Below are 18,299 nucleotides of genomic sequence, written 5' to 3'. Positions count from 1 at the left end.
ATGTTTACAGTAACCCCCCTGGAGCTGGACACCGAGCTCCTTCCAGCCTCACACGTGCAAACAGCCCTTTGCTTTTGCAGGGACGTGCAGGCACCATTTGATCCCACTTAGGCGCTGCAGCAGAGCAGAGGCCGGCCGAGGGCAGCCCGGCTGCCCTGGGGCTGCCTGGCACAAGGGGCTGCAGACACAGGCTCAGGTGCCTGGGGAGGGGAGCGACTGCATCCCCGGGGCAGGTGGGTGATGCGCAGGTGCTCAGGCACGGGCTCGCTGCCTCCCAGCCCTGTGGCTCATTTTGTATTTGGCTATCCCCGAAAACAAACCCATCAGAAAAGGGGAAGCGCGGGGTGCGTGGGGACTTATAACGCAGGTTGGGCTTCAGCATGCAGCTCAGTGGGGGCTCAGCAGGCAAACATGAAATACCTCATTTCTCAGGAACTCGCACAGGCAGAGCGCAGACGGTTGGGCTGCTTGCTGCCGAGATCAAACCCGCGCCTGGGAAGAGAGAGCAGCAGCAGAGAGAGGATGGGGCAGCAAGCCGGCGAGCAGAGTTCGACAGCCCGGCCCCCATCAGCAGGGAGCACAGGGCTCTCTGGAGGGGGTGAGCTGCAGGTGGGCAGCTCAAAGTACTCTTTGCTGCCTCCAATTCCCCTTAATTCACCACGTGAACTTCTAGGCAGCAGTGATGGCATCAGAGGAGAGGTCGAGGGCAGACACAGCTGCAGCACCTCTCCAAGTCCACGCTTTCCAGGGCTAGGGTGCCAAGGTGAATGAGACAGACCTGGAAGCCAGCACAGAATGCAAGGGGCTCATCAGACCCTGCAGAGAAGAGGAGCAAGGGAGGACTGTGCTGTTGGCATGGTCCTTCTCGCCTGCCACTGCTACAGCAGGGAAGGAGGGGTGCTTGGGCAGCTGAAGGTTGAAGCCACAGGGCCAGAGGCAGGGGGGTCAAGGTGGGCTGTGCCTGGACACATGAGCATGAGTCACATCTCCTTGCGCCCTCTCAAAGGATAGGGAGAAGGGGCTCTTCAGGAGTGCGCTGATGCGGATCCCTCTGCGCCAGGACCCCTCACACCCTCATTCCCTTACCTGTTGGGTCCACACCAGCTCTACATGACCCCCTTGGGGGGGTAGCACCTGGGAGCCATGCTTCCAGGGCCAGTTGGCCCCCAGATGTGGCTCCTGGCACTGTATCCCTTAGATTAATTAGCCCCTTTTCTTCCTCTTCAGAACGGTTCACAACCCCACATGTGCTTCTTCCTCCACTGTGAGCAGACCCCTAACGCGCTGCAGATGGGACACATTCCACGGATTCAGGAGCTGCCTGCAGCTCCCGCAGAGGAAGAAGGAGAGCTCCCCCCGCTCAGGCCTGAAGGGCAGGGGAAGGTTGGCCAGCCCCACGGGCTTAAAAATCAGGGTGTGGAGCCAGCCTCTTAGAGGTACAAGTCACAGCTTCTCTGAAAAGAGCCATCTTACACTAGGAGGGAGGACACAGCAGCCCTGGGGAGCTGGATGGAGAAACAACTTAGAGGCAGCAGTGCAGAGAGACCTCTGGAGCAGATGTCTGTAACCATGGGCATCAGAGAGGCAGGAAAAGCAGCTTCTGAATTTGTGAACACAGCCAGCAAATCCTCCATGAACAGCATTCCCACCCCTCGCCTTTGCCATAAGATACACACAGCTCATCACACTCATGCTTACAGCACCCAGGGAAGGAGACATTCCCACTGGACAGACGAGCCATTCCAGCCAGACACACAGCCTGGCCCTCCAGCTACCTCCACCCACTCTTGGTGCATCCCTCAGAGCCTTGGGGTACATCTCGGCCTCTCCCTGTGAGAAGGCTGCCAGCAGCTGAGAGCCGTGTAAGCGACGGTTTGTTGTCAGAAAACAGAAGAGAAACTGTCCAGCAGCTCCTAGTCGAAAGCCAAGGTTTGCTGGTTTTATTGTTCCTTCTGCTTTCATTTAACCAGGACCATCTCTGAGATGGAGGAGGGAGGCACAGACCAGCCAAGTGGGTGTCCCACAACTGGAGTCCTTGGTCGTGCTGTTGTCTAAACATATGTCCGTGCATTACCAAGGGCTGAGACCACACGCTGGAAAAGAGGTTACAAGAGGAGACAAAAACATGCCGCTAGGAAGAAGAAACCTGGAGAGCAGGACCAGATGGCAGAACCCAAGGGATGGGAGTGCAGAGTGAGGCAGAGAGGAGGTTGCTGTGGGCTACTGCTGCAGAAAGGCTCTGGTGGGGCTGGTTGCAGAGCACAGCTGGTTCCTTATTTATCCATCACACTATTTCAAGCCCCTTCAGCAACTCTTCAGGAGAAAAAAACCCTCAGCTAGAATGTGACTCATGCAGAACTACAGCAGCTCAGGGGGACCTGTCCGTTTATAATTAATGAAGTCCTGTTTGCAATGATACGACTGCAATCTCCCCTCTCCCCAGGAGGCTGGTCTGGCCTCTCTGCTTCTCTGATACCTGTGGCTGGAACTGCATGTGGCGGGGAGAGGGGCCTGGAAACCAGGAAAGCCTGAGCATCCCCGAGGAGCATGGAGGCTGCCCTAACCAGGAAACCCATTCCATCATGCATTCCCTGCAGGAGCAAGCCTGCTCAGGACATCAGCCTGATGGGGGGCTTCAACCAGAGCACTCATTAGTCAGCTGTCCTCATGAAGGGAGGAAAGGAAAGAGGGAAGCAGAACCTCTTGCTATTTTTAAGGGCTGTGACCCACAAAGAGGGAATGCTCCCCACATGGTCAGGGCACTATTGAGAGGAGTGTGGAAAGGGCCCTGATAGTGTGAATTTCCATAACCTTCTCTTCCCCTTTTCACTGGGGTCTTAATGCCAGGAGGCATCGAACATCAGCTTGTCACAGACTGGAAGGGAACAGGGAAACGTTGAGGGAAGCAGCTTGAGGATACCCAGGGAGTGTGGGGTGCTCTCCTGAGGGGAAAGTCACCCTTTCTGGTATCTGGTACCACTTCACAGGCAGTGCTTCCCAAGGAGCCCAAAACCTGGAGAAGAGAAAAGATAGAGATCCAAGCAAGATGACCCAACAGCAAAGACAGAAGAAACCAGGCAATCCCCAGACTGTGCTGAAGAAGCTTTTCCTGAGAAATTCCTCCCACACTGAATTTCTCTCAAAAGCACCACATTGCCTTTGCATTACCTTAAACAAAAAGACCAGAAGAAACAAACCTGAATCAAATTTTGAGTTCTACTGAGCATTTGGGATTAAAGTCGTTTCATTCCTGCTTCTGATTCCAAAACAATCTTCCTAAAAAGCAACGACTCTCATTTCCTTCAAGTTGCTATTCCTTCCTTAAGACCCTCACCTTGGCTGCCCAGGGCATGGTGAACTTGGACTGCAAGTCCTTCAGCCCATCAGCTTTGCATATCAGAGGAAAACTGATAATGGCCACATAGATCCTGAAATGGGAATGATCGGTGGTGCTGATGTTGTATCTGTGTTTTAGTTTGTTTACTCTGCCATCCTGAAATTGCAGGCCCGCTCCCCATCAGAGGATTTTAGGTGCTTTCCTACCAATTTGGGCGCTGGAATAGCTGCGTGAGCAGTGATCTCAGCTCATTACAATGCAGTGATTTCAAGTGGATGTTTAATAGCTTATTAGTAAGTGAATCTTAGGAAACTGCAAAAAGTGGCAATTATTAGGTGGTATGTGTTAGAGTTAAAGTAGTCAGTCATCAAGAAATAGACTAGTTCATTGACACTTTACAGTCCCATTGGGTAATGATTAGGATTAGGCTGAGTACCCAGTTTCTCAGCTATGACTTCATAGGCTGGGAATCCAGCTCTCCAGTGACATCACAGCTCCAGAAGTCTCCCTCACCACTTGCCACACTGACTCTGCTGTCACCCACTCTACACATAGGTGTGACACACAGCCTTAAGAAAGGGCCCAGACTCTTACAGGACATACGAATAATGAGCAATGAGAGTTTAACAAGGAAATAAATGCAGGGCAACTGCAGAGAAGATGAGCAAAGCCCCTTTCCATGCCACACCACATCAGGTCATCATCTTCTGAGAAGAGCAAGGAGCTTGGGATGGGGAAGCATCCACTTCCCAGCCAGACGGGGGCCACGCCAGGTACAGAACAAAAATCCATTACAGGATTACAGAGATGGCACTCATGATTTTCCTGCTTCTCCCAGAACTGGGTTTGGAGCTCAGGGCAGAAGCAGGGCCTGCCCTCTCTGCCGATGATTGCCTCTGCGCCAAGCTCTGGCATGCACTTTCAGGCCATGCCTCTGCCTCCTTCCCTCTCCCCTTCCCCTCTCTCAGCCTGGCTGAGCAGGCAAGGCAGCCTCGCACAGCTCAAGCGTGCAGCAGTGCCAACAGCCCAGGCGGTCACCTGCACTCCCTCAAGGCTGGAGAGCCCTGACAACAGGGGTGGTACCTGAGAAGGCAGCTGGCACTGTGGAGGTGGGAGAGACCCTCTCCTTCCTCCCTCCCGGAGGCTGGCCCTGTGCGTCCCTGAGCCAAGGGAAGCACGTCCTGGAGGGTGGCAGGGCTGAAGGAGGTGGGGAGCTCCTGATGTGCCTGGGGAACATCCCCACAGCAGCAGCATCAGGCCAGAACTGCCTGCTCCGAGGCTGTGCAAGCTAGGCTGGTCTACAGGCAGCTCCTGCCACAGATGAGCAGCAGGAAGGCAGGCAGGCAGGCAGGGCTATGGAGCAGAAAAGGTACTTGCCCAAGCCAGGAGTGCAATTTGGGAGCAGATGAAAATGAAGCAACAGCACCAGCTTGCCTTATGCCCACCAGAAGGGACAAGGGGATGCTGAAGGCTCCTGGCTGGGCACAGGGCATGGCCAGGGCCACCCCAGGTGCAGGAGAAAGTGCCGTCTGTGAGGACCGCTCTCAATGCCACTTTGGTCTCTTGTTCTGCAAGGGGATGGGACTGATACGGCCTTCACTTTCCTCAGCGCTGCCCCTGGCCTGAGTTACCCCTGCCTTGCTGTCTACTTTCAGCAAAGGCAGCTGCCCCTATGGCACATGCTGCCTACCTTGTTGCTCTCAGTCAAGCTCTGCTTCCCTGCAAGCCTGGCCAGCTCTGTATGGGCTCTGGAGCGTATGAACATCACTGACAAAGCCTTTAGGCTACAAAAATCACCTAGCCGTACCAGCGGAGCTAAAATCCTATGTGAGAGCAAGTTTGGGGGTTTGGGGGGTAAGGGAATAGACCATCAGTGTGGCTCTCATCTCTGAGCCTGCAGGCACCATGTGTAGCTAAGGCAGTGTGGTATCAGCACCTTGTGCCCTGCCTCATCCCCACAGGCTTCCTGGAGCCTGCACCCGGGGCTGGCTGCCCTCCCTACACCAGAGAGCTGGTGCCTCCCCCTCTGGCAGCACACCGCTGCCACCGGTCCTCCCACTGGGACTGCGCTTCTCCCCAGCACAGCTTTCAGGAGCCAGATCCGGGCCCAGCAGCAGGACACCTTCCCCAGCCCAGGGGGGATGCCCGCTTTTCAGGCCAAAGGCACACGTGAAGTTTTGCCCAAGGATGCAGCTGCCCCATTTCAGTTCCCCTGGCAATGCTGACAGGGAGCTGCTGTGACCTGCAGTGCCTCCCAGACCACAAAGCTGCTGGAGAGGTCGAGGCAAACCACAGAAAATACCACAGAGGCTGGTGGCCAGCTCTAGCCCTGTGCTTCCTCACCAGGACAGATCTGACCAAGGCTGATGCACCCATGTTGCCCATACAACCAGGGCAGCCTCTTCTGAGACAGCTCCAGTGCTGCTAAGCAGAGGCTGCAGGTTGAGGGATATTCTGGCTTGCCCATTTCTTCTCTTACAGTCTGACTCTGGGTTGCCATGAACTACGGCTGACCTACAGCTCTCTGCCTCACCTGTCCCTGCCCCAGTATCCATATCCTATATGGCACCAGCCCCTTGGCCCCTGCTCAGCTCAAGCCTCCAGCTGGCTTTGGGGCCACTGCTAGAAACATTATAGCACACCTGTTCTTCAGATGAGGGTTTACAGCCAAGGCTAGCACATCTGGATTGTAAAATAGACATTTGGAAGTTTATCAACATGTTTCCAAACAGTCTGGGTATGGCAGAGGCTCTGTCTCGATGCTTTAGTGGAGGAAGCAGCTGGGCTGGAAGGATGGTTCGGTGCCCTTCTCACGCCCCGTGCAGGCTAGGCCAAGCCCCACACACCCCAGAAACCAAACTGCCTCTTCCTGACACTAGTGGTCCAGGAAGCCGTGTCAGCAAGACTCTAGGAGGGAAACGGGGAAGTGAAATCCAGTGCCCTTCCCACCCCAGAACCTGCTGACACAGCTGCACCGAGCCTAGACTTCAGCCAAACATCTCCCAGAAACACCGCCTGCTCAGAAAATTGGTTGAGAATCTGCACCATATGCGCTGGGGGGCGGAAACTGACTCCATCAGTTTGGTCCTGTGCAAAGCTCAGCCACCAACAGTCTCCAGAGCTTTTGCTCTCAGCAAAGTCCTGATCAGCAGCAGCATCAAGCTGCCACTAATGAGTTTGTCAGCACCAAGCAGATCTAAAGGAGGAACATGGCCCACTGCCCTGAGTTGTTTCACGTGCATGGCTCCTCTCATTGTATTAGTTTCTCAGATGTGCAGCTCTCACACTCGTGCTAACAACAGACCTCCCACGCAAGCGTTCAGTAACATACTCTGATTTTGGTCTCTTCCCAGCCATCCCTCGCCAACAGAAACACAGCTGTTACTTCGGGGTGTGAGTGACACAGGGGCAAGAGATGCAGAAGACCTGTAAAGCTGATGGAGCAGGAGGTAGCTCTGCCCCCAGCATGCAGGACAGCTTTGGTAAGATGGTGGTAGTTGCTTCCCACAAGATGTTCAGATGGCCTAGGCTAAGGTCAGAGCAGCTGATGGAGAATCCTCCTGACAGTAAAGCAAAACAATGCTAGATACAGATGTGCTCTCCAAAACTGCTCCGCTCATTCTCACCCCGCAATACCCTGGCTGGCAGCTGGCAAGGTCTCCTCTCATGTCCTTCCATTTTGCCAGTCCACCTGCAGGTGAAGGCAACATTCCTGTCCTGCAGTACTGACTGCCACACTATGCTCTCATCACCTCTGAAGGAGAGGCCACTCTGCTAACCCAGTGGCTGAGCACTGCACAAATATCTACAGGAACTGGCAAAGGTGGCACAAAAGGAGACAATTCTTTCAAGCTAGATCGGTCTCTTCACTCCTCTGCAATGCAGTAGATGATAAATGTATTTATACCTCTTTTACAGCCCTTTGGAGGCTTGGGCAGACCTGGTAGATGATAAATGTATTTATACCTCTTTTACAGCCCTTTGGAGGCTTGGGCAGACCTGGTAGATGATAAATGTATTTATACCTCTTTTACAGCCCTTTGGAGGCTTGGGCAGACCTGGATGCTTTCATCAGCTCCATCTGAGTGAATCTCTTCCCTCTCTAACCCATGTGCTCTCAGTAATATTGAACTGCCTCTTTAGAGGCACCAATCCAAACTGGTTCCAAGCTCAGAGCACTTCAGTGGAGGAGGCTGGGGAGAGACAAGGGTGTGAAGGTCTGGGGTAACACCAAACCTTCAAACACTGTACCTGCAGCGATGGAAACACAAATGCATTTCTATAGCGCTTTGCACTCAGCCAGATTCTTCGACCTTATGTATCCATTTCAAAAGCCTGGTAATGGGGCTGCAAAGCTCCCCCAAAATCCTGGAATTAAAAGCAACCTGACTTAGGTGAACACATGGAAGAGCATCAGCATAGAGAAACCTGACAACTTCTAAACAGAGCCCATGACAACGGGTGCGGGGCACTGCCCCACAGTGCTGATGCTGGGACTCGAGTTCAGTCCTGGCTCTGACACAGGCTTTCTTCTGTCATCTCAGGTGAACCATCTAGCTTCAGCCCTCAGGTACAAAGTGGAAAAGAGATCACCCCACACACCCACTCTGTGTTTGCCCATATGCCTTGCTGGGCCCTCTGGCACTAGAGTGAGCCACGTTACACAGAACAAAGGGCATATTGTAGGAAAAAAGTCTGAATTAACATGAGGGCTGTACACTTGCCACTGCTTAAGGAAAACAAGCATGTTTAACTGCACCTACCACTGGGCACGTATAACGTTGTCTGAAGTCCATGCTAGGGCCAAGTTCACTACTGGATACTTCTTCCATGCGACCTGGAGAACCTCCAAAGATGCTAGCAGCAATTGAGGGTGAAAGTCACTGCAAGACATGACAGAGGAGAACAGGTTGGAAAATAAGGAAAAGGGATTCAAAACATCATTTGGATCTTACCAACCAAATTCCCCTCTTGCATCTGGATGTGCCAGTAGGCTCATCTGCCCAGACCATCCCAGATGGTGTATTTTTACCGATAGAGGAGGCAATGTAGCTTTGCATTTCTCAGTAAATTGAGCTGGTCACCTCTAAGCTTCCAGGTCACTGGGTCTGCTGTCTCTTCCTCCCTCCCTGGAGCATAAATCTGACCCCCACCCCAGGCCCTCTCTCCCCGAGGCAGGCAGGTCCTGCTCATGACAGCCAGCGCTTTGTTCAGCAGCTGAGCCAATACTTCCTCCCAAAGGAGAGCCCAACTCTGCAGAGGCAAAGGTCAAGTGTGCTCTTCCCAAAGCTGAGGATTTGCCTTTGCCACCTAATCCAGGCTGAGATCTCGCAGCCGGCACAGAGCTCCTCCCAAGGCTGGGAACACAGCCTTTGCGGGCAGAGGAAGGAGTGTGCCTGGGGCACAGGTACAAGGGGAGAGACCGAACATCTGCCCTTCACCACAAGCCTTCAGGGCACCAGCAAGGAGGCAGCTAGAAAAACAAACCCTCACCAGATACTTCATTGCTATTTTGTGATATAACCTTGCCCTTGCCCCCACCAGTTCAGGCCTAACGCCAAAGATGGCCAAATGGCTGTTGGTGCCTAACTTCCACATTGCTTTACAGCCCTGCCTCCTTTAAGGAGGAGTGGAAGCAAGCCCAGCTTAACCCTGGGCAAGCCAGTGCCTGGAGGCAGCAGCTCAGATGGCTTCCAGCAGCACTCTGCTGTGCCCAGGAACACTCCTACTCTGCAGGGCTCAGCCACAGCCCTGCAAGGAGCAGTGTGGGCAAGGGAGCAATGAAGGACCCCATCACTCTGGTTTCGCAGTGGAGGTGAGGAGAAAACACGTTCCTACTGTCCTCGCCTCAGCCAGGCACGAGCTCCCAGCCACGGCCAAGCAAGCAGGTGGTCCTGGCAGTGGAGAGCATCCCCTGGTGCTCTCCCACACGATCGCAGACTGGTTGAGGTGGGATGGGACCTCTGGAGATGGTCCCGTCCAGCCCCCTGCTCAGGCCAGGATGCTCATGGCCGTGTTTCTGAACCCCTCTGAGGATGGAGGCTCCACAGCCTCCCTGGGCAGCCTGCTTCAGCATTGTTCACTCTGATCTGACCTCTAACACAGGTGGCCATCGGCCACCTTTGCTGCAATGGGTTTGGTCACCACCAGAGGAGCTGGGGATGCCTCTCTTGGAGACATGACATCAATGGACCCAGAAAACGCTCTTGGCTGCACCTCCTGGCTCCAGTCCCCAAGGGGCTCCCTCAGCTCCCAAGTTACAACAGGGCTGTGTTCAGGAGGCTAAGCCCAGAGTGAAATGGGGGTGTCCCTCTCAATTGCACTGACCATGCAAACACAGCACTAGTGGATCCAGCCCTTGCTGTTTCCCTCCATTTCTTCCTTTCTGTTCAAGGCAACTGAAGAAGCAGGGGGGACGGGGACAGACACAGGACAGGACACATCATTTGGCAGGAAGACTTTCTTCTTTCAGAGTCGATTGACTCCGAGATCGAGGAGGATTAACCCTACAGCCCCTCCATAAACACCAGACTCCTCCATGGCCATCCCCCCAACTGGCCCCACAGTCAGCACGGATCCACGAGGATCCCAGGCCCACAAGCCTGTTTTCACGGATCTGTGCCATTTTACCTCCTGGTGCTTTTCTGGTTCTCATTATCTCCGCAGAGCTGATGACACTTAGACATTTCATCTCCGTGGAGGCTTTTTCTGGCGCTTTAAGTCTGATTTATGCAATGCAGCCATGGCTGTCCTGATCACCCACGCTCACCTCTGGCTTGTTAACATGCTGGCTGGCCAAGGACCCTTCCCCTCCCGCCAGCAGATCTGAACCAGGCTGAACCTCTGCACCCACCGGAGTTAAAGCCTTGGCAGCTTTCTCCTCCTATCCCTTTCCCTCTCATTCATGGCTGGTCATTAATCACAGCAGCCTCTTTCCACAGGGGACCTGCCTCCACAGACCCAGACCTGCCCCTGCAGCTGCCAGGGGAAGTCCCAGGGGCAGGCACTGAACAAGGGCAAACGCAATTAGCAGTCATCGGGTAATGCTACCAATAACCTTAGCCTGGTCATTAACCCCAGCTGCTTGGAGGGCATCACCAACTCAGAGTCCCTCCCCAGTCCAGTGGGATGCTTCTGGAGGGGAAAGCAGCCTTTTCTCCAGCCTTGTGTCTTCTGCTCTTGTTAAAAACCAGTTCAGAAACACAACAGTTCGGGATCTAAACAGCTCTTAACACTTATCACTGCCTGTCCCCAGAAGCAAATCCAAATCCAAAGTACAGCCACAACACATGTATATCTGTTTGCGACACCTCATTGGAGGAATTAAAGAGCGACAATGATACTGTACTCCGGACACGATGACAACTGCTTCCATCCAGCCAAACAAGACCGAGGCCAAGGCTGGTCCAGCCTACTAAATGGTGCTAGAGCTTCAGGCTGGGCATGGTACCAAACATTACAATGGAGCCCCTCTACATGGCCCCTAGACATCTTTGCATTTGCAGGCCTGGCGACCTTTCCAAGCTTCTCTCCACCATCCTTCTATTTCTTTTCAGGCTGTTTCTTGCTCCTTGTCCACACTGTCTGCACAAGCTATTTTGCAGGAGGGAGAGTCATCTCTCGTGAGCTGTCTGCATCGTACCTAATGCAAGGTGGGGTAAACTGCCTCTGCAAGGCAAACCTTGCTCCTCTGTGTTGTACTTGGATGCATCTGTCTCGCTTGTGTTATGGGAAGGGCCTGTACTCTATCCAAGTCAGCCACTGCTGCCACCTGGAGAGGAAGGGTGACAGCGCTGTAACCTGGATACCCTGCACATTCCCTCCGAGACCTTTGCAGCACTCACATCCAGCCAGGCCCGCTGGGGAGGAGAATTGAATGAGGGCAGCTGGACAGGAGCCCTGCAAGCCAGCCAGGCCTCCACATACCGGCCACAGAATTTGCATCCGAAGCCGCTAACAAATGAGGTGAAGGAAAAGTCTGGAACAGGGACCAAGTCTGGTCGCGGTTTGAGTCCTGACTCGAGAGCAGCTGGCGCAGCCTGGCAGGCGATACACAACTCAGCTGTCCCAAACACCCTTGCTGAGCTGAAACTTCCTCCAGCGTGGGCCAAGCACACCGTTCCACCTCCTTGAACTCCTGCAGTCTGGTAAAATTACAGGTAAGGAGAGGATCCTCTGCCCCCCCCCCAAAGCAGACTTAATGCATCTCAGGTGCAAGGGGGGAGTGGAGTCAAAAGAGCAGCTGTCAAAAGTGGTTTGCAGTGATTCACCACAACTGAACCCCCCCCCCCCCTCCAAACTCATAGGTCCCAAGACCCCAACAACATGTCATCTAGAGCACAAGTGTTCCTCAGCTCTCACCATGCCATGAGGTCCCCTCATAACACAGGTGCCCTTTACTACTCTGCTTGCAGAGCTGGGGCAGGCTCGCTTCCAACTGTATGCCATCCAGAGCCTCCACCAAGGTCCAGAGAAGGGAGCACAAGGTGCTCTGAGGGGTAGAAGGGACATGGAGGCCAAGGCTCAGGGGGTATGTGGCATTGTAAGAACCCAGTACCTGTGGGTGTTGGGGTGAGAGGTACCGTGGGGTCAGATTTTTCTATTGCTACAGCTTCGGAGATTTCCCTCTTTCCATCTGCCTTCCCACCATCTGCTGAGGCGACTGCAAGGGAGAGGAGGTTTGCAAGGGTCACTCTTGGGCCAAAGCAGATGGAAAGGACCTGCTGCAACCATTTTACTAGAGATGGGCCAGACAGCTGCAACACGCCCCTCAGCACCGCCGACGGCTCACTGGATCATCCAGCACGCAGAGAGTACCAGAGCGAAAGGGGCTGGCCCACAACTGCACACGCCGCCCTGGAGGCTCGCTTGCCATGAGGAAGGGTTTGCAGCTGGACAAAGGAGTGAATTAACAAGCTGTTTAAGTCCTTCATTGGAGGCCTGAACAAACAGATGCTGCCAGGAGCTGGTCTCTCCCCCTCCTGGGGACCGTCCTTCTGGTCAGAGACGGTTTTTCACAGTGCTCCCCAAGGGGGAGAACCAGCAGCACCTTTGTTTGCTACACAGAGCTCCAGGGCCTTCTCCTCCCCCTGCACCTTTGAACCCGCTCCAGACTTCTCAGCCCTGCAGGCCTCCAAACCTGGCCTGCTGCAGACCTAATTAACTCCCTTGTTCATTTATGGTCTTTTGTTACTAAAGCAAGTAATTGGTGCACAGAAGCAGCAGATCCTTGTGTGTGCTCACATGGACCTGACTGCTCCCTTCGGTCCGCTGGGGAAGCCCTTTCCTGCTCACCAAGGGTCCCGCAGTCCCTCTCCGCAGCCAGCCGCTTCAGGATCACCCACAGAGAGCACACCGCCTCCCTGTTTCCAGCCAGCTCCCTCCGCACCTTTGCGGCCATCAGAAGACACCAAAGTCTTCTCAGGGCATGACACCTTCGAATTCAAGAAGAAGTTTGTCTGGACCGCGGACCGCACCCTAGCCCCATCTGCCTCGCTAGCACAGAGACACCCCTCGGGGTTTCTCGTCACTCCCTTTTGTTTGCGTGTTTGCTCATGCACACATGCACGCCCAGAAGCCTCCAGCTCAGCAGGCAGGCACAGACACCAGGCCTGGCAGTGATGCTGCCACACTAGTTTCTCCCCCCGTTGGTTTGCATGCAGCCGGATGGATGGATGAAGAACACAACCCCACTGCTCTTTTACCCACCGCCCCCCCCCCCCGTGTTCCCTCTTACCCCTGACACCACAAGCATGGAGAACAGCAGAGAGTGGCAGGGCCCTTTCGCAGGGGAATATCTGGAGGATTATCCCAGGGCTCCTGGACCAAACAGGCAGCTCCTCAGCCTTTGGAAACCTCCCTTGCCTTTGTTCCTTGGCCTTCTAGTGTTGGGGGAAGGGATCCCAACGAACATGTTTGTGCTGTTCTTCTTAATAGGGTGTTGTGTAACACAGAGGGAAGTGACTACACCGGGGACCCCAGCTGAGAACAGAGACTTTAATCCTGCTGCCCAGGGAAAACTTGGAAAAAATACCTACATCTGTTCTGTTGCATTAGGCTCATGGCTCAGAGGCTGACAGCTGACCCTGGCTGCTCATGATGCCAAGGTATGGCCCCTGCCAAACAGTGCCAGGGTAAATTACCATGACTGATTAGAAAGGCAAAAGGCAGCCAGAGAAAACTGGGGAGGGAGCTCTCCCTGTGCAGGTTTCTGGAGAAGGGAAAAGGCCAAGCCAGAGTGCATCAAGGCACTTTGTCTTCTACACTACCACACTGGCAAACAGAGCAGAGAAGGAGCAATAGTGGAAGACAACAGGGCAGGGGATAGGATGCAGGGAGAGGCATGAAGATGAGGAGGCAGAGGAAAAACCACAGCTGCATTGACCTCTCCATGGGGGTCACCAAAGATGGGCTTCAGGAGGCAACGCTCCTCATCGAACCTGTGCTAGGCTGAGGCCACAGAGGAAAAAAGGTGCTCTTGTATCTACAAGCAGGGTTCATGGCTCGAGAAGAGTACAAGGCAGCTGTTGGCCTTGCAGAGCAGTGCACACTGTCCCTGCCATGAGTCTGCCAGCTCTAGGACATGTAAGATCACAGGTGTGGGGCTCCCTGACCCAGCACTGCAACACAGCTCCCTTCCAGGCTCAGGCTGTCATCACCTCACATCCATCCAACAGCTCAGAGAGGAGTATAAATGAAATCAGCTATCCAGGGAACAGAACAACACTACTGAAATTTGGCTAATAGCAGACACCTAGATGCTCTGGAAACATGTCAAAGACTTCTCACCATATTTGGCAGGGCTCGACATTGATACACCCACTGGGAACATGGTAGGTGCTGCACTGAGACCACAGGGCATGAAGGAGAGCCCCTTCTCTGTGCAGCCCCTCTTACAGACACACCAGGATGCTGAGGGTGGCCCTCATCTGGACAGGAGAGGGTTTCTGGAAAGCCATTAACACCCAGTTCTGTGAAGGATCTGCCTGTTCTTTAGTCAAGTATTAAATTGGCTCAACCCTAATTAGCATGACATCTATGACAGGATTAAAGCAGATTCTGCTTTCCTCTTCCTGCCTAGGGCCACCAGCTGCCAAACACTCCTCCAGGTCTGCATCCTGCACAGGACAGTGGCTAGCTTCAAGAGAAACAGAAAGCAAGCTCCTTTCTAACTCCTGTCCATCAGAGGCAGGTTTTGGCCCTGAAGCAGGAAGATTTGTTTGCTTTAAATCTTATTTAACCATGGATGTTTTCATTATCCACATCCATGTCACGCTCTTTTATCCGCCCTTAGGAGGACAGGGAGGAAAGCTCTTGCTTTCCTCAGTCCATCTGTGGAGCAGACAGCTTTGATTAGCCACATGCTTGTTGCCTTTCAATCCCTGCTGGCTGGCTCTTTGACCTTGTTCGACAAGACACAGGGATCAGGAGAAGCTGTGTGTTTCCTCAGCACTCTTCAGCCTTTTATAAACTTCTACTTCAACACCACAACCTCATATCAGACTCTGGTCCTCTATCCGTCTCCATAGGCTACCTCTTCACGCAATCCTAAACCTCCAGTACTGAACTGAGCCCTTGAGGAGCAGGGATCCTGCTGACAAATGCAGCCAGATGCCTTCTGATCCGTGAGCATTTCTGCACTAGAATCTAAAGATGCCTCTTGGGTCCAACACCACCGGTCCCATGACTCTTTACCACCTTCCTCCCCTCTGCTGTTGCTGTTTGATCTGCTGCCTTTCCCTCTGCTCCTTACACTGTGGGGGAGCAGATCTGTCAAGGTCAGAGCCTCAGGCCTGAGCTGGCTCGGCAGCACCAAGTGCATTACACCTCACTAATGTGTTTGGTATGCGGCTCCTCTGAAACCGTGCCACTTCACACTTGAATTGCAGCTCAGCCCTGCTCAGGAGGAGGAACCAGAGGGGCTGAGGCACAGCAGAGCCAACTCCTAGAAAGACATTCCCAGAGCACCTTCCAAAGCAACTTCCAACAGGCTACTGACACTGCTGACTGCAAAGCGCGAGGTTAGCTGGGCCAAGCCACCTCTACTCAAAAACAACCTGATGCAGAGTATCCAAGGCAGGCACTGCCTGTAGAGAGACCACTTCAGGACAGTTGCCCCCTGAGGGTGGTAACAGGGTCCTTTTTCCCTCCTGTCCCTGGAGCTGCTGTACTGCTCCAGTCACCTACTGCATCTCATCCAAGCTCGTGTCAGCTTCCACTCCCCCAGGCTCTCTGGAAAGGCTAGTGGTACCTGCAGTTAATAAAAAAAGTCCATTTTGTTATAATGAGTCCTAAAAGGACAATATCAGCTCAATTCTGCTTTCCTGGTCCGTGCGTTAAAACTCTCTCTCCCCTTGCAAACCGATGACTAATCTGTGTCTCAAAGCCTGAGGGAATACATCTAATCTGGTTAGTGTTACTGCTGTTTGTTCATATTAAGCACATTATTCTTACTAAGCTATTTGTCCTGAGTCTCCTGAGAGACAGTGCTGCAGGTTAATCATACATATGTAAATCCAACTTCCTTTCATGCATTTTAAATGTGTTGCCTGTTGGAAAACAAAAGGGCAAGGGGAAGCTGTGCAACAGGGACTTGTGTAGAACCAGGGGATGCTTCCTAGATGCTCACTTCTTATACTCTTCAGTTTGGGGATTAGAAGCACAACAACAGAATCTGCCAGCCAACTCGTTTGCTAGACTAAGAGGTAGTGCTGAACAAAAAAAAAAAAACCCAAACCCGATACAACAGTAATCCAAACTGCAGGGTTTCAAGAGAGCTGAAGTTGGCCACTCTTAAACCTGACCAGCTCAAGTTGACTATCGGTCCCCCTCTGGTGGCCAACCAGCCGCAGTCACCTTCTGTTGGCAGAATAGGGCTGCCACATTGCTACCTGTCCCTGCACCGAGGCACCTGGAGCATCCCCGAGCCCGGGGCAGCGCGGCTCTGCTCGGAGCGGCAGCACGACTTCAGAGCATCGAGCTGAGTCAAGGAGCGTGGCAGACCTCAGCACCAGGACAGATGTCATGAAAGTCTTCTAAGAAGAAAAAGATTCATTACCAGAACAGCCAGCATCTGCCCAGTCCCTCCAGTTTGACAGCCTTAGGGCTATGTACAACTAGGCCCTCGATTTTTAATAGCAATACTGTTTAGCACTAGGAGCCCCCATCTTGAAACAGGACCCCCTTGTGCAAGGAGCTATACAACATCCAGACACAGAGAGACTGTCTGCTGCTTAGGATGAGGAATGAGATATAGAAAGGACAGATGAGAAAGAGACCAGGATGAGAGCAAGCAGAAGGCAAACAAGACAACACCGGTCAGCACAAGAGATAGTAGTCAGTGAGATCTCTCAATAGGTGAGAACATGCAGCACAAAGACAACAGTTCAATGTCTGACTAGAAGACACCAAGGCGACATTTTTGTACTATAATTTTTAGTTTCAACAATGACTACAGTTGCTACCAGTGTATTGCATGTTGTTCCCGATATAAAAGGGCCTAGGAGAAGGAAGGCTCCATACTGCTGCTGACTGCTCTAGTCACAGACAAGAAGTGGCTGCCAGTTTTCCCTGAGTAGGAGTCTGTCTGTTCCACACCAGCAATAAAGGCCTCTGCAAATCTGACCTAGTCTCTACACAGCAAACCACTTCTCCAGACAAATCTGAAACCCCTGGAGCTGGTTTCATCATCCTCCAAGAGGACTGCAGCGAATTGTATTTCCCTGCATTTCTTCACCCACTGCCGTAAGCAGCACTATCTCATCTCGAGGCAACCTCACACTTCAGCTACTGAAGCACAAGAGAGGCCCAAGCAGCTGTGCCTTCTGGTAAGAGATGAGATTGCTAAGATTACTCAGAAAATTGCATGACTTTACAGGCTTTCAGAATTATGTTAGCCTCAATCCCTAAATTAAGGGGTGGGTATGGGCCAACACACTTCTCGCAGCTTATCAGAGAATTGCCTCAAGAGGGAGAGAAGAATTTGGTTTTGGCTACTACAGAGTCACTCCCCCAAAAAACACCCAAACTCACTCTGGCCTTCACATGCCTCAGAGAAAACTCTGGAGCAGCCTTAGGCCAATTCCAGTTTCTCCATCCCTCATGTGGTGCAAGAGCTCTGCTTCCTTTGTCTGTATTCGTTGCAGCTTTATACCACGGCTGAGAGGCTTGGCTCTCAGCCTCACTCCCCACTTCCAACCTCATGTGCAATTGCCCACGCCTCAGCATACTTTGTAGCACACCATCCCTGCAGAAGGGTAGCTGGAAAAGACTGATTGGGAATTTTGGGTGAACTTCAGCTACAGCTGTTTTGTTTTACTGCAAAAGAAGTTATAGCAAATTATGTCTAAAAATGAACACATTCATGCAGTAACACCTCCCTCCTACAATCAAGTTTCATGCTCTGGAGAGCAAAGATTAGGGTTTCTCACGCATTCAATGAAAAAAAAACAACAAAAGAAAAACCAAAAAACCCTGCCCAAAACCAAGGAAAGAGTTTAAAAGGAAGATTCTAAAATCTCAGATTCTGCACCATACAGCTGATGCCGAGACAGGCTGAGGTTCTGGTGTACTTTCCTGTTTCCCGTAAGTGTTTTCCTTCTATAGTTCCTATAATCACATGTTCAAACTCTTTTTGCTGTCATATGCCAGGTCAGTCAGACACAAGATGGTAGCCAAAACCATATAAAACATAGTAATTCACTACAGGAACCAGGAGTTATGGAACCAGGAGTTACAGCCTGGTTCAACTGACCAACTCAGCCATAACACTTTGAAAGCAAAAAGGGATCTTATCCAAATCAAGCATCATTTCCCCATTTTCTCATTCAGGTATCTGAAGTATCCTTCTCCGTACCTCTACAACTGAGGCAAACAGAATGCTGAGCAGAGGAACCGAATGCACAAAAGTCCAGTTTCCCAAGAAGCACATCCTGACACACCTCAGGTCAAGTGGCCATGTATA

At 52.6% G+C, this 18,299-nt stretch overlaps 1 protein-coding gene across 6 annotated transcripts in view; it reads right to left on the bottom strand.

Moving 5' to 3' along the window:
- Window positions 1-18,299, bottom strand: part of LTBP2 (latent transforming growth factor beta binding protein 2) — a 98,721-nt gene that overhangs the window by 76,556 nt on the left and 3,866 nt on the right. The window contains exons 2-3 of one of the 6 annotated variants that reach the window (XM_075030179.1): window positions 16,193-16,371; window positions 8,101-8,220 (exon numbers count right to left, since the gene is read on the bottom strand). In XM_075030179.1, the coding sequence (XP_074886280.1) occupies window positions 8,101-8,220; window positions 16,193-16,371 (299 nt within the window). Of the gene's footprint in view, window positions 1-420; window positions 493-8,100; window positions 8,221-16,192; window positions 16,372-18,299 lie in introns of those variants that run through there. The other 5 variants (XM_075030181.1, XM_075030182.1, XM_075030184.1 and 2 more) reach the window with 5 other exon arrangements.

Source organism: Buteo buteo, chromosome 6 (genome assembly GCF_964188355.1).
Source record: "Buteo buteo chromosome 6, bButBut1.hap1.1, whole genome shotgun sequence".
Lineage (NCBI taxonomy): Eukaryota > Metazoa > Chordata > Aves > Accipitriformes > Accipitridae > Buteo > Buteo buteo.
This window is presented reverse-complemented; position numbering and strand designations above follow the sequence as displayed.